This window comes from Rhineura floridana, chromosome 5, assembly GCF_030035675.1.
Source record: "Rhineura floridana isolate rRhiFlo1 chromosome 5, rRhiFlo1.hap2, whole genome shotgun sequence".
In the NCBI taxonomy this organism is placed as follows: Eukaryota; Metazoa; Chordata; class Lepidosauria; order Squamata; family Rhineuridae; genus Rhineura; species Rhineura floridana.
The window spans coordinates 105,850,690-105,867,040 of NC_084484.1; the positions used below are offsets into that span (position 1 = coordinate 105,850,690).

The following is a 16,351-nucleotide window of genomic DNA, read 5'->3' on the forward strand; positions in this document are numbered from 1 at the left end:
CCCTGACTTGTTTTATGTTTCTTTCTATTTTATGTTATTGTTTTTATATTGATTGTGTATTTTATTGTTTTTGTTATGTTTGTAAGCCACCCTGAGATCTGTTTTTAACAGTGGAAAGGTAGGATATAAATGCTCTTAAACAAACAAACAAATAATACATAGTGTTGGAAACTAGGGTCTAGCGTTTAAGGCTGAAAGCGTAAGTTTTTTCTTTTTAAGATTCCTCACATTCTCCCCCAGTTTTTGGTGGCAATTACTAGGTACGCACAAAAACAAATAAATTGGACAATGCATCTGTTAATATGATTAATTTGCATAATTAGCAACTAATTTGCATAATTAGGCTGCCCAGATTTATGGAACTGGAATATGGCAACCCTATCTATTAATATATATCAGAAATTTTCTTTTGAAGTAAATTGATTGGTGCCAGTCTACATAAGACAAAAATCTAAACAGTCTTTTGTTTTTACAATAAACTGCCAAAATAGGATATCAGATGATTGACAGTGACACCCCACCAAGTCTGGTGCCAAAGGCTGGCCAGGTTGGGCCCTGGCCGAGGGACCCTGCAGCCCAGAAGGGGCCCTGAAGGGCTTCTCCTTAGGGTGGGAGGGTGGTACTGCCATTCTGTAATCCATGGCAGTGTCCTGCAACCCAGCACTGCTGTGGATTGGAGAGAGGGAGCTCCCAAGCACTCCCCAATAAAGACAGCATGAGCTTCAGTAAGCCCACATGCATGTGCCACCTATCTCTTCCATCAGTGTGAATGCTGTGGGTGCTGTGCGTGCATGCTTGCCGTCACCCAAGATGGTGGCAGAGGCTTCAGTAAGGGGCTCATGCCCCCACCGCCAACTTTGTTGATAGCAGGCATATGCACTATGTGTGCACATCACTCCCATGACACAAGAGGTAGATGGAATGCATGGGTGGGCTTATTAGCCCCATGCTGCCTGTATTGGGGGAGTATTGGGCTACGGCGCTGCAGGTGCAGAGCAGGCTGGTGCCCAAGGGCCCAGTCATGCCTGGTGCTGGCCCTGTACTCCACATACAAAACCTAAGGGCTTTGAGAAAATACAGACTTATTTTTCTAACTGGACTAATGTTCAGTCCATTTTAATCCCATCTCCTTAAAATCCTGTTCATGTACCATATCTGTATTGACTGAACGCATGGGGAAAGAGAAGTATAATTATGCCTGTTGTTCCCCTACTCATCATAACTTCTGGACTACGTGCATACTCCATAATATCATTTTAGGGCATTGTGGGGAAGAAATGGTGGCAACTAGGGAAAAAATGGTGGAGAACATTCAAAGAAAATTCTTAATTGATAGCCTTATTTTTCAATTTAGGGAGAGAGAAGAAAATTCTCAGGCATTTTCTCCGGAAACTTTGTATGAAATTTCAGCTGGATAATGCTGAGCAAGATGGACCAATGGTCTGATTTGGTGTCAGGCCGCATCATATAGTCACATGCATGTAGGCTCTGTCTGGACGTTATGGTGAATGAACATGTAGGAGTGGCAATCCCACTTCATACACATATGCATACACATGTGATCAGTCAACATGTATATGAACAGGGTTACAGTCATTCCACTTTTAAGGGTTAAGGCCCAACACTTCAGGGAAGAGCTGTAGCTCAGTGGTACAGCATCTGCTTTGCATGCAGAAGGTCCCAGGTTCAATCCCAGCATCTCCAGGTAGGGCTGGGTGAGATCCTGCCTGAAACCCTGGAAAACTGCTGCCAGTCTGTGTAGATAATACTGAGCTAGCCGGACCAACGGATTGACCCAGTATAAGGCAGCTTCATGCGTTCCTACTTACTGTAGTAGTAATCTTGAAAGCAACAAAGATAGATGTTGGCCATTCTGAGCTTTGAAAGCCCTTTTCAAGGGATAGTAGCCTAAAGCGGCACATTGGAAGACGCTTGGATCTAGTTACATTTGCGATGCCTTGCTACAGACATGTTCATTATTGCAGGGGTGGTTGTTAAATGGTAGAAGAGATATTAATGAAATATTTGCTTCTCCTAGAGCAAAACATTCTCAAAGTTTTAACCTCTGCAGTTTTGAGAAGTAACAGCTGGGAAATACATTATCTATATATCTTTATAGATATATATAAACGTAATTGTGATTAACCAAACAGAGGTTTTTATTATATTAACAAAACGTTTCAGCTTCCCCCTTCATCAGCTGCTAACATACAAATGCTGTTACCAAGGTGGCAGTTATAGAGCTTTGAGGATGGAATGCTCAGAGGGGCTTCCTTTGCAGAAGCTAAGTAGTGGTGGTACTGTCCTCCAGGTTCAGCCATGTGGTGCCAATGTGTCCAGAGAGTATATCCAAAAGTTCTCCCTTTTGGTCAATGCTGCTGGATCTGTTGGCATCTCTATCACTGTTATGGAAAAGTCCAACAGGCTGTGACCCTCGATGTTAAAATGCTTTGCAACTGGTTGCTCCACTTTTTTTGTCAAGACTGCCGACTTGTGGCACATGTTACCAAATTCTTCCAAGCTACACAGGAAGTGGATTGGACTGTGAAAGACCAACCCAAATGGTGTTTGCATTTTGACCAATTTGTAGGGCAGTACAATATCTCAGAGAGGAGTTCAGGTCTCCTGCTCCCCTGGTGCATTCACTATAGCTGCCCAATTTGCCTGCTTTTTAAAGTTTGATAGAAATAGCTGTGAGCTATAGGTACAATCTTAAACCGCAAGGTTTTTTGCCTATTAGTGAATTTCCCTGCTTTTTAATCTGGGAGGTAAGAGATGGGATCCTGCGCAAGTTAGCACCAGCAGTAACAGAAATAGTTCAGCAGTGTATTTTAAATGTTATATTACCATCAAGAATGCCTTTACTTTTACAAGAGGGTCATGGCTTAGTGGCAGAGAACATGCTTTGCATGCAAAAGTTCCCACATTCAATACCCAGCATCTCCAATTAGGGCTGGGAGAGATCCTTATCTGAAACCTTGTTAGTCAGTACTGAGCTAGGGACATCTATTGTTATAGAAGAAGGCATTAAAAAGGATCTTATTCTCAACCCAGCAGCAAAAAAAGAAGGAGGGGCACGGCTGTGACTATCATGAAGAGACCCTGCACTTTTTAATTTGCTACTGCACTACTGGTCACAAACAGAAAAACCACTTGGCTACCTCATTAGTGTAATATGGTATTACACTAACTGCAAATGTTTGATGCCCCTGTAAATGTTTGATGAAGACCTTCTGTTCTCTACAAAAGATGAAAAGGAAAATGCCTCTTCCCTATACAGCAAAGGCTTCCACAGAAGTGGGAGGTAGTCGCCAACACAGCACTAATTTCAGATGGGGGCTTCAACACAGGACTAATTTCAGATAGTGAGTGAGTGAGTGAAAGAGATTTAAGATTAAACAACCAAGAGCTAAATTCAAGATTAAAGTGTTAAAAACAAAGAGTCGCATCAAATCTCAAAATAACTACAGCAATGTTATGAGCACAGGTCAAACAGCCACACACACTTTAAACAAAAAGTATTTGAGCATTTGTCATTTATAAACCCATTTAAGGATTTATACCACCAGCATCAACCCAAACACAAAAAGCCTCTATTTTTCTCCCATGAGTGGGAAAGCAATGATCCCTCCACCCATTGCCGCCCTGGGCTGCTTCTGGGAGGAATGGTGGGATATAAATTTAATAAATTAAAGAAATAAATGCTGCTGCTACAGTCAATTTAAAAGTTCTTTTCAAAAAATAAAAATAAAAAACACAAAACCAAGAGACTGAACAACACTGGACTACACTTCAGGGTTGTCATACACAACTCCCTCTCAGCCCCCCCAATATCTGTACAGCCACACTAGGCTACTTTGCAGGGCTGCTGTAACCTATGCATATATCCCCCCTCCCCACTGCTGCACTATGGATATACTAATGTGTGTGTGTGTGTGTGTGTGTGTGTGTGTGTGAGAGAGAGAGAGAGAGAGAGAGTGTGAGAGAGAGTGTGAGAGAGAGTGTGAGAGAGAGTGTGAGAGAGAGTGTGAGAGAGAGTGTGAGAGAGAGTGTGAGAGAGAGTGTGAGAGAGAGTGTGAGAGAGAGTGTGAGAGAGAGTGTGAGAGAGAGTGTGAGAGAGTGTGTGAGAGAGTGTGTGAGAGAGTGTGTGAGTGAGAGAGTGAGTGAGAGAGTGAGTGAGAGAGTGAGTGAGAGAGTGAGTGAGAGAGTGAGTGAGAGAGTGAGTGAGAGAGTGAGTGAGTGAGTGTGTGAGTGAGTGTGTGAGTGAGTGTGTGAGTGAGTGTGTGTGAGTGTGTGTGAGTGTGTGTGAGTGTGTGTGAGTGTGTGTGAGTGAGAGAGATTTAAGAACCAAGAGCTAAATTCAGGATTAAAGTGTTACAAACGTCTCATACAATCTCAAAATAACTACAACAATGTTATGAGAGCAGGTCAAACAGCCACACACACTGCAAACAAAAAGTATTTGAGCTTTTGTAATTTATAAACCCATTTAAGGATGGAGTGGGGGGTGGGAGGGCGATTGAGCCAGTGGAAATAGCAGGCTGTGGGAGACAGCAGGGGTGGGAACACACACACACATTGTAGAGTGCAGCACCAATTTACCAGTATAACCAGTAGAGTCCAGTAGCGTTTTAGCTTGCTTATCTGTGCCAGTCGCTGACCGAAATAATAGACCATCAGCCAAGTCTTTAAGAAAACAAAACTTTACTGTTTTCACACCGTGCTCCGTCTCTTGCTTACCAACCAACTCTATAATGCTTTCCTATTACCCCCACACCTCTGTGTGCTCATTGAAGCCTTTTTATTGCTGCTTCACTTATCAGTTACAGCTGCAGCCTGACCTTGGGCGTTTCTGCCAAGTGCTGTCAATTACCGGCTTCACTGTGTCTTTAACTCCTAACAGTCTTGTCTGGAACTGGCTGTGTTGCCCACCTAAGCCTGACAGCCCCCACCTTCCAGACAGACGTTTCAAGTTACAATTTTACATTTTTTTTCTCACAGTACAATTATACATTTCCTTTGTTACATACATTTGCTTTTTACTTTGAACAGTCTTCAGGCATTTTTCACTTTTCTACATTCTTTACACATTTAACACATATATGCACAGTCACTGTCACCTTCTTGAGCATACTTTGCCATTCGTTCTCTTATGCTATTTATGAACAGAGTATCACTGTCTGTTATTACTTTGCACTGTTTGTTTTCCTCTTTGTTTGTCTCACCCTGTATGGTTGATACTTGGAAACGTTCTGGAGGTTTCCCTTTGTTTTGTCTTGTTGACCTCCTTAATGTTTCTGTTTCTTGTTCCTGTTCTGTATCTATGTCTGTGCTTGATGCACTGCTACTGGAATCAGAGCTGCTTGTCTCTATCTCCTGTTTTGTTTCTTCCCTTTCCTGTTTTATTTGTTGAGCAGGCTCTGTTGCATTTATGCCATTTGTGTCACTGCAATCTAGATTTACATATATTTTGTGGTTCTCTGAGTCTTGTTCTTGTGTTCTAACACTCCTGCTGAGTGTTACACTACCATCCTGTGGAACCCACACGCGGTAATTTACATTCTGATACCCCAACACATATCCTTTCTTCGCTCTGGGAGCCAATTTTCCCTTTCTCTTTACCTTGGGAACATGCACCCAGCATGGGGAACCAAATCTCAGTATGTGTAGTAGTCTGGGCTTTCTTTTGTACAACAGTTCATATGGTGACATGGCAATAGTTCTATGCAGTACTCTGTTTTGAATATAAGCAGCATACATTAAACTTTCTCCCCAGAAAGATTGATCAAGGCCTGAATCCTTTAACATTGCTCTCATTGCATCCTGCAATGTTTTGTTTTTCCTTTCTGCTGTCCCGTTCTGATGTAGAGAAAACGGGGCGGTTACAGCATGATTTATTCCTTTCTTTTCAAAATATTCTTCCAGGGACTTTCCTGTGAACTCCCCGCCCTGGTCAGATCTAATCTGTTGCACCTGTGTACCATGCTGCACTTCTACTCTGTTTAGAAAATGTTTTAATTGCTCTGCAGCCTCATCTTGTTTTCAATAACTTTACATGACAAAATCTTGAAAAATCGTCAACAATCACGAGAAAATATTTAGCACCACCTTTTGTTTTGGGAAATGGTCCCGCTAAATCAACATGTATTGTCTGATAAGGCTTATCTGTATTTCTTTCAGCTACTTTGTTAATTGGAGCTACAGTGGCCTTTGTCTGCTGACATACTTCACACTTCATGTATTGCTTGCAGTCTTTTAGTTGTACATCAGCACTGAATTGCTCTGCCTTTTTCACAGTCTCATAATTTACATGCCCCAGCCTTCGGTGCCATTCATGGATGCATCTATCATGTGTTTTCTTATGCATTACTAGTGAGGCTTGTACTGCAGGGTTTACATTTACATAGAACATGCCTTCCTTACAATATCCTTTTAGGCACACCTTTCCCCTTTTCATTATTTCACATTTCTTGTTATTGAATAACACACTATAACCCATTTGCAAAAGTTTTGAAACTGACAGAATGTTGTTAGTTAAATTAGGCACAAATAAAACATTTGTCATTGTTTGTAAAGCACCTAACTGTACAGTACCCTTATCCATCACCTGTTGTTTAGTGCCATCAGCTAAACTCACGTCTTCATTAGCTGGCACCATTGTTTTAAATAGACTTTTGTCTTTTATCAGTGAATGGGTGGAACCTGAGTCCAGGACCCACAAACTATTGTCTCTGTTAAAGTCTTTTTCATTCTTTGTCTTTGCACTCACCAACTGCACGTGTGAGGGTTTTCTTCCATCCCTCCTCCTTCTCAGTAAGTCACAGTCCCGCCTTAAATGATGCAAGGAGCTGCAGTTGTTACAAGCTTTAGTACCAAAAGCCTTTATCTCAGTCTTTTCTTTTCTTTCACTCCTTTCGTTCCGTCCCTCTTGCCTTTGTTTTGTTTCTTTTCTTCTCTCCCACTCTTGCTTTAGTTTGTCTGCAACATATCGAAACGAAAGTCCAGAATCGGGCATCGCTTCAAGTGCGCTGATAACAGGATTCCAAGTGTCATTAAGTGTTGAAAGAGTGATATAGATCTGCTGCGTTTCAGAGTGTTCCACTCCCCTTTCTTGTAATTCTACAAACAGGCTTGTAATGTTCATTAAGTGTTCTGACATAGTTACTTCGTCAGTTAGCCGCATTCTGTATAGTTTTCTCGCAAGACTTATTCTACTGCTAGCTGTTTCTTGAACATAATATGCTCTTAAAACAGTCCACATTTCTTTATCAGTCTCTTTACCTCTTAGAAGCAGTAGTTGCGAGTCTCCAACAGCCAAGATAATTAATGACTTCGCTCTTTCATCCAAGCGTAGCCATTCAGCAGGTGGTGGAACGGAGGGGGGTTGTTGGTCAATTACCTGCCATAAATCTTCTCTGTTTAGATAGGCTTGCATCCGCAGCCGCCAGCATGAGTAATTTCATTCAGAGAGATGTTCCAGTGGAATGCCAGCCAAAGTTACTCCAGTCATTCTTGCAGACCTCTTATCACTTTGGTTTCCAGGCAACACGGTTCTCTATCTCTGCTTTGCCGCTCTCCCACAGCTCACCAGCTCTCCGGCTCAGCTTCCTTCGGTTGTCCGGCGTAGCACAAGCTTGCTCACTGGTTTTAACTGGGTGTTACTGGTTTGGAACTGGGCCCATAACCCTTGTAGAGTGCAGCACCAATTTACCAGTATAACCAGTAGAGTCCAGTAGCGTTTTAGCTTGCTTATCTGTGCCAGTCGCCGACCGAAATAATAGACCATCAGCCAAGTCTTTAAGAAAACAAAACTTTACCGTTTTCACACCGTGCTCCGTCTCTTGCTTACCAACCAACTCTATAATGCTTTCCTATTACCCCCACACCTCTGTGTGCTCATTGAAGCCTTTTTATTGCTGCTTCACTTATCAGTTACAGCTGCAGCCTGACCTTGGGCGTTTCTGCCAAGTGCTGTCAATTACCGGCTTCACTGTGTCTTTAACTCCTAACAGTCTTGTCTGGAACTGGCTGTGTTGCCCACCTAAGCCTGACACACATCACCCTCAGTCACCTCCATTCTGCTGCTGCCTTCTCCATCATCCTTGCCCTCTGGCTTTCTCCCTCCACAGGCCATTTCTCTCTCTCTCTCTCTCTCATGCTTCCGCACACAGATCACGAGGGAAGAGCAAGCTCAGCAGAAGGCCAGTGTGAGTCACATGTCTGTTGCCCACCAATCACAGGAGCAGACTTCCCCTGCTTCCCCCAAGTAACTGGAAGGGGAGGGGGGAGGGGAGTGAAATGAAAGAACTCCTGCTTTCTATTGCGCATGCGTGACATTATAACCCACGGTAATGCATTTTTTAATCTATTAATTAAAAACAAACCATGCTGGGTTTTTTTACTTTAAACCTACTGAAGATGAAGGTCTGTGTTTGGGGCAAGCTCAGGGATTTGATTAGAGATACCTTACAGTCATCTCTGATTTTTAATGAATTTCAACAGGTTATGAGAATTTCTCAAGAAAAAAGTCCAAACGGCTACTTATTTTTCTCTCTCCCGTTTTTCACTTTAACCTGTGGATTCTCTGTGGGGGGGTTGTGTATCACCAAGAAAACTTGGTGAGTTGTAGAGCAAGCGATTCTGAATTCAACAGTATAACACTTGTAAGTTTTTGTTTTGAATTGGGACTATACAAAGCAACAGAAAGGGGTGTAGGGTGGTATTTTCATTTAACATGGTAGAACGCGAAAAATCCCTACTGGCTATAGTATACAGCCACTCTTGTGGCTGTATAATAAATAAATAAATCCCCCAAGACAGAATATCTGCTACAGGGATGATTAAATCTAATATATTTATTAGGACCAACCAATGCACAAAATATAATGTGAAAACTTTCTAATCACACAAAACTTTCCCTCAGGGTAATTAGTCCAATTAAAAACGTACTACTGTGGCTATCACAATGTGATACTTATCAGTGTAGCTTATCAATGTGTAACACTGTCCAAAGAAGTTCCAATGAAAGATTTCTGATGGAAGTGGATACACTGGGCAATATTCAACTAAATCCTTGTGCGAGAGCTTCCACTTGTGCAACGGAAATTTCTCCCCTCTACTCTTCTCCCCCCACATGCCCCACACCATACCCATTTCTGCTCCAGAGGATTGGGGAGAGGAGAGGTAAAGTTCCATTACGCAGGCAGAGGTCACTCTGCTGATGCAAGGATTTACTTAGCGCTATGTTAAATATACCCCATCATCATCATGATAACATCTAATCATTCAATAATAGTTATGGTAAAAACAAAAGATAAATCTTTTATATTTGATGGTATTTCCTACTTAGTGGTAAACTTCAGCCACAGCATTCACTGCCTCACAGATCTGGACTTTTTAAAAATATGTATATTATCTAAAGTAGACCAGAAAAAGGCAAGCAGTTATATTGGTTCTTATGTAATTGTTCCAGTTTTGATTTTAAACATTCTGGTGATCTACACATTCAGGTGATAAACGCACTTGCGCTTCCACCAAGGCTCTGCTTGACTAAAAAATGTAAGTCATGTTATCTCTAACTATCTGAGGATTTGGGGCTTTGTACCTTTGAGCTGGGAAAGACCAGCACTGTGATTTCCAGGTCAGAGCTATCTGACAAGGATTTGATGGTTTGGTAACCTGAGAAATGTTAACAAGGAAATGCTGTTAAAAATAAAGCAAGCAAGAAGGACAAAACATTGAAAAAAAGATGATCATATGATTTATTATACCAGGTCTTGAAAAATCTCTCAACGAAAAGGTGATTCTTTGTGGCATGGCATATAACTGAGGGCTGGTTTATATGGCAATTTAATGTGAGATTGGTGCTACTTGCACCTCCGTTTAATTTGCAGGGTTTACATGACATTGCAGGCAAAGGGAAGGTGTGTCACTGCATTTCCCTTTAAATCCGAATTAAACCAACCCGCTGAAAATGTGAAAAGTGAAGGAAAAACTGTCTCCGCTTTGCTGCGCTCCTCCCATGTAGGAGTTTTGCTCTGATGTTTTTTTGCTGGGGGGTGGATTGTCACTTTCAGATACTCCCCTTTCTCCACCCACTAAATTCTCCATGAATTCCAAGCAACTACTGATGGAATGCTCCTGAACTGCTGCAGCCCGCCTTTTTTTCTTCCCTTTCTCACCCAGTAAACTAACTTCCTTCACTCCTGTTCTTTCTTTCTTTCAACTTCGGCACGGTTCGATCTCTTTCCACCCAAACTCTCTCTGGCTTTGTAAAAGTGAAGCTGAACTACCCCCGCAACTTTCCTGCACAGCACCGCCAATCTACAGGAAGAAAGGGAATATTGGGCTGTGAAGCGTGTGGGGGTGGCATTGGCATCTACTTTTCATTGCAGCATCATTTTGCGCTCTCTCTCTCTCTCTCTCTCTCACACACACACACACACACACACACACAAAACCTGTCTCAGACTACCTAATTTAAAAAAAAGAAAAAGGGTTTTACTAGAAATAGGAGGGGGGTTCTAGTCAGTTTCATGTCAATTTCACTCAGAGGCGCTCTCCTGGCTTCAGCCTTGAAGCCTGAACAGTCATGGGGATCGTACTCCCCTCTCCATTCTGAGTTCCATAGTCTCTTCTTCCGACCACATCATGAGTGTGTGTAATTTAACAGTCCCCTGCATGATGGTCAATGGAACCCCCCCAAAATCATTGTATCGCCCAATTACCGATGTGACAGAAGGCACGTGCATCCACACACACACACTTCCACTAAAAACTGCATTTCACAAGTACTTAATAAAAAGGGGGGGTTGCTATAAATATGTCAGGAGGAAATGAAACAGACAGAAAAAAGTTTTTCGTGTCAATTGTACCCCCCCCCGGCTCTCTTGCTTCAGTTTGCAATTGACAAGAAACAATGAAACAAAAAAACCCTCCCCTTCTCCATTAGCAATACTCTGGAGGGAGTAAACATGTAAATTTGGGGGCGGGTCCACTAGGAAACAGCAATAATAAATGTGAATGGAAAACAGCGGATTGGAAGATAGTGTGAACCTTGCAAATCTATCGTGAAGGCAAAAGCTGCATCTTTAATTCGAAGTTCACCTCCCGTGTGAATCAGCCCTGACATAGCCACCATAGTTCTGAGTTACTGTTGTTCTGAATGGTGATCTTTATAATCATATACAGATCTTGCGACAGAGTTTCTGTGGGGCCATTTAAGATGGTAAATACACCACACATCTCCACTACAAATGTATGTCAGTTGAAGTCCTGTAACCTCTCAAGAAAAAAAAAAAAGGTCTTTGTTATGACAAGGCATATAACTGTGGCAGCCGACAAAGTGCTGATTTACTGTTGTTTTGCACATATGTCTATATAATCATGTACAGGTATTGCAACAAAGTTTTTGTGGAGGTAGAGTCAGGGTCTATCATTTCTGAATCTAGACCCACCTGCAAACTCCTCCGTTCTCCAGCAGCACTTTCAATGGTTATTTGCATTGGGTTTAATTGCTGGGAACTACTTTGGAAACTAGAAAGCAAGATAAAAACATAAAAATCAAACTGTCACATTTAATCATTCATTTTTCTTCATAAAATTGGTGACTTTTAGAATGATACAGCTAGAATAAAATCTCACAGGGAAATTCAAACTACACATAGGCTACTTGCTCTGTTCCTGTGATGAACCACAGCCTAATCAGGTGTTTAGACTGAGCATGTAAGGGTAAGAAGTATGTAGGGGCTCAGAGACACCCCAACATCCCCATGTGTGGCTTCCCAGCCCCTTCCACTCTTGATCTTTCCATGTTTATTGCAAAGATCTGAAGGATACTTCTAAGTGCATTTGGCTGGATGTGTTTAAGTTCCCCCACAGTCAGGAACCTTGCCTTCTCAGGGTTCCTGATCGTGAGGAGGCTTTTAAGAGCATGCAGACAAACATGCTTAGAAGCTCCCTTCAGACTTTTGCAATAAGCATGGGAAGAAGCTATTTTGGTATATAAGCGATATATAAATCATCATCATCCACAACAACAGCAACAGCAACAAGAAGAAGATTGGGAGTGGGGCTGGCATACATACTTCTTTCCCCCTACATCTTCTCTTGTGTGTTCAGGCTCAGTGCCTGAAGGGGGCTATACTTTGCTGTTTACATCCAAATTGGGCATACTGTGGTTTGTATTTGCTCTCCAAACCCAGATTGCAAACCAGGCTTTGCAGAGCAAGCACTAACCAGTTTGTCAGTTCAGTTATCTACCACAAACCTGAAAAGGAAGGAAGTGATCACAGGAGGAAGGAGTGACATAAGGAGCATGCAAGCTTGAGTTTAACACTGCTCCAAGCCAGGTTACACCAAGAGTCCCACCTTTCCTGGCCTTTGACATCTAGACCCACTGTACTCCTGCGATTGTAATTTGTCTTCACTGTTTTCAATATTAAAATTTAAACTGTTGTAACCTGCCCTGGGACCTGCTGGACAGGTAATAATTTTTAACAGCAACATTAAAAAAAATCTAAACTAAGCCACTTTGCCCTATCCAAGAGAATTTATATATGGGCAATCAGAAATGAAAAGAGGGGAAACCACTACATCCTTTCTTGATGCAATGGAAGCTCCAGAATAATGAGGAAGGCAAGAGCAATGGTCCCCTGTGCCATGTGATCCCAGTCCAGATCCATTAGGCTCCCTTGCTGGAATTACGAGGAACTATTTGCTTTGTTTGCACCTTTCCACTGGGTACCTGCTTCCTGCTTGTAGCAGTGTAGTCAGTGCTAGGATGGTTTAGTGTCCCAATCCAATACATACCCCCAGATAAAGTAAGACCAATTACATTCGATAGAACTTACTTATGACATACCATATGGTTTTACTGTCAACATTCTAAGGTACCTTTTTACTTTTTAAAAGCACGCTGAGGTTGGGACTGCTAATTCAGAGTGCTAATCCTGACGTAACATTATGAATTATTTTGTTAGGTAGAAAGTGACATAGGGCATTTTGAAGAAGTGCAAAAGAAAGTGATCCTTTCTAGTTGGCCTAAAAATAAAATAAAACCAGAAACATTTTTATTAACTTAACCAAACAGCACAAAACACTGTCACATTTGTTATTTATAAGGACCTAAAATCCTATTAAATGCTGATATAGTGAACTTTGTACAGATGATGCAGAACCAAAATTAACTGGAAATGGTTAAAGTATGCATGCACATTCTTGGACCATCAGCACTTATGGACCCTTATTCTTCCCAAAGAGAACTCTGCTCAGCACAGATGATAAAATTAGTATTTGCATAGCCTGAAGCTGCAGAGATCCAACAGGCATCGCTAAGGCAGGCACACACTCACGCACGCACACACACACACCATGAACAGGACTCCTTGTTTATTCCCCTGAAACTTGTCCGCTTTGGTACCTCATTTGACCTTAGCTTCAAGCAGATCCACAGGAATGATAGCCTGGTTCTTTTTTCATTTGTCACATCTGCTTTTGTAAAGGGGCAGTTCAGCCTCAGCTTCTTCCTTTGGGGCTAGAGAAACCAAATCTGGGTGAAACAATTAGATTGGGAGTCAACTGCTACCCAGATATCTCATGTGACTGTCTGTATACAGGCCTGCCCTGTCGGATCGCAAGGTTTGCATGTGTGTGTGTGTGGGGGGGGAGAGTCAGGCTGGGCATAAGGGTGGGAAGAAATTATTTCTTCAAAAGACTGCTGTAAGAGTTAACTCTTCCTAATCTTTTTGCCCTTTGGGGTGCAGGGAGGAAATTAGTTCTTGGAAACTAAGAGACAGTTGCCTTGGTTGGGATGACAGGGGGGCTTGCAGTGAGAATCCAACCAATATAGAGAAAATATAGAGAAAAGGGCTAGGCTTTTCCTGTTTACAAAGAAGAAGAAGCTGGTCCCCAAAAGGCCATAGGAGCGCCTCCTTAGCCTTAGTGCTGCCGGCTTGATAACCGCTCGCTTTCAGAAGGCTCATCGCCCCGTTTGCAGCAAGTCAGAAAAGTGTTACACGTGGGTCTTTTTACCCACCGTACATCTGCTGCGAGGGAGAAAGAAAAAAAGTTTCAGAAATATTTAGCCTTTTCCTGTCCCTATAAAGTTGTCTCATCCACCTAATTTTTCAAAAAGGCATAAACGTCATTAAAGGGACAGGGGCCAAACTGGCAGTGGCAGGGCACGAAGGGAAGAAGCAAAGGACCGTGGTAAGAAAACCAGGTTGATGAAAACACATCAAGCCTTTCCAAGGGTCACTGTGGCTTTAAATGATTCAGAGGAAATCTTGTGGGTTTCCTTCCTCCTCCTTCCACAAACGTTCACTCCCAGTTTCGTTGCCTTGCTCTCTTTCTCACCTCCGTGACCCCCCCTCCATCGGTCCTTTTCCTTCTCCCTCTCCCTTTTCTCAGAGGTTTTCTCTTCCCTCCCCCCGTCTGATTAAACGCGAAGGAAGTGTGGGAGTGGTGGTTTTGAAGCTCTCCCTTTAAGAGGCAGCCTGCAATGACGAATTGTTGAAATTGCCATTGCAGGATCTATAAATTCATTGTTCCACCTCCTCTCATCTTCACAGCGCTCGCTCGTCTCCTCTTGTTCACATCGGCAGACTGGGGATAACAACAACGTCAAACATCCATAAACTCCGAGAGTGAGGCTTGAGATTGAATCTGGGACTTTTCTCCCACACCCTTACCGGCAAGGGAGGGCTTGTGTTCTTCCATCTCCCTCTCTCACGCACGCACACGCTTTCTGTCGTCCGTCTCTAACTACAAACGAAACCATCCCTTACATCAAAATAAAACTGAGAGACGGAGGAAGCCAAGGAGATCCTCCGGACGGGAATTGCTGGAAGTGCCGATCTCACTCTGTCGGATGACTCGGTGGCTCCAAGAGAGAAGTGTAAAGTCCTCCCAACTTCTCTGATGCCTCCTGGCTGCTGGGAGAGCCGCGTTTCTCTCCCGCCTGTAGTCTTGACTCGCCCCGCCAAGACAGCAGCAGTAACAGCCACCATCGCCTTTGTTAAAAACAGTCTGTTCTCGCCCTCTGATCTCCCCTCCCGATCCCCGACCCGCCAGGCGATTACCCGGCTGCAGAGGCCACCATGTTGCTGAAGTTTGTTTGTCTGCTGCTGCCTGCAAGCTTGCAAGCGGCGGCTGCCTGCTCCGCCGCTGGAGTTTCCCCAGCAACTTCAGCACCTGCCTATGATAAAGCTTTGCAGCTCTCCAACGGAACAGCAGGAGCGGCGGCTGCCCGAGCAGCGGGAGTCGTGCCCCCCTTCTTCCCGGAGCACCCAGCCAGCGGCATCGTGGAGAGCGTCGACCAGACCTACTCGGGGGGTGGCAAGGTGGGCTACGTCCTCTACGCGGGGGGGAAGCGCTTCCTCTTGGATCTGGAGAAGGACGCGCTGCTCGGCTCTACGGAGCAGCTGCTCCGGGGCAGGGGTCACTGCTACTACCGGGGCACAGTGGACGGGAGCCCCCAGTCCTTGGCGGTCTTCGACCTGTGTGGCGGTTTGGATGGCTACTTTGCGGTCAAGCACGCCCGCTACACTGTGAAGCCTTTGCCCCGGGAAAAGGCGGAGGACGGCGAGGAGGAGGTGGAGCCCGCTAGGGAGCGGATCTACACCGATGCTTCTGACCGGGTGGTACACCTCTTCTTCAGGGATCATTTCTGCTTCGAAACGCTGCCTTCTCGCCCCAGCTGCGAAACTCGCGGGTCTGCCAGGCCCCCCTTTCTGGATCAAAAGAGACTGACGCGGGAGCAGGAGGAGATGGATTTTACCACCAGGGCGGCGCTCTCCGCCATCTTCTCCCCAGCGGCGGGCTCCAGAAACAGGAAGCGGCGCTCCATCTCGAGGGCCAGGCAAGTGGAGCTTCTCCTGGTGGCCGATGACTCCATGGCCAAGAAGTATGGTAAGGACCTCCATCACTACCTGCTGACCTTGGCCACCATTGCCTCCCGGCTCTATGGGCATTCCAGCATTGAGAACCACATCCGCCTGACGGTGGTGAAGATGGTGTTACTGGGGGACAAGGAGAAGGGCTTGGAGGTGAACAAGAATGCAGCCACCACACTCAAGAACTTCTGCAAGTGGCAGCACCAGCACAACCAGCTGGATGACGAGCACGAGGAACATTACGATGCTGCCATCCTTTTCACCCGTGAGGTAGGTTTAGGAGGAGGAGGCCATGGCTGAGGGATTCCACTCAGGCACCTGCCAGCCTTGTGGAGCTGGGTCCTCCACCCTCAGGTTCGTTCTTCTGCTTCACTGCAGGTGTGTTGGACTTACTTTCACATGAGGGCCTCTCTTGGGCTTCATGAATCTATGATTGTATTGTTGCTGTCTGTTTCCCC

General features: G+C 44.1%; 1 protein-coding gene across 1 annotated transcript in view; it reads left to right on the plus strand.

Annotated features, from left to right (window-relative positions):
- Positions 1-14,320: 14,320 nt before the first annotated feature.
- The window catches only part of ADAMTS5 (ADAM metallopeptidase with thrombospondin type 1 motif 5), an 89,689-nt gene continuing 87,658 nt past the window's right edge, over positions 14,321-16,351 (plus strand). The window contains exon 1 of the mRNA XM_061627876.1: positions 14,321-16,163. Coding sequence (XP_061483860.1) covers positions 15,099-16,163 — 1,065 coding nt within the window. The 5' untranslated portion in view covers positions 14,321-15,098. The remainder of the gene's footprint in view (positions 16,164-16,351) is intronic.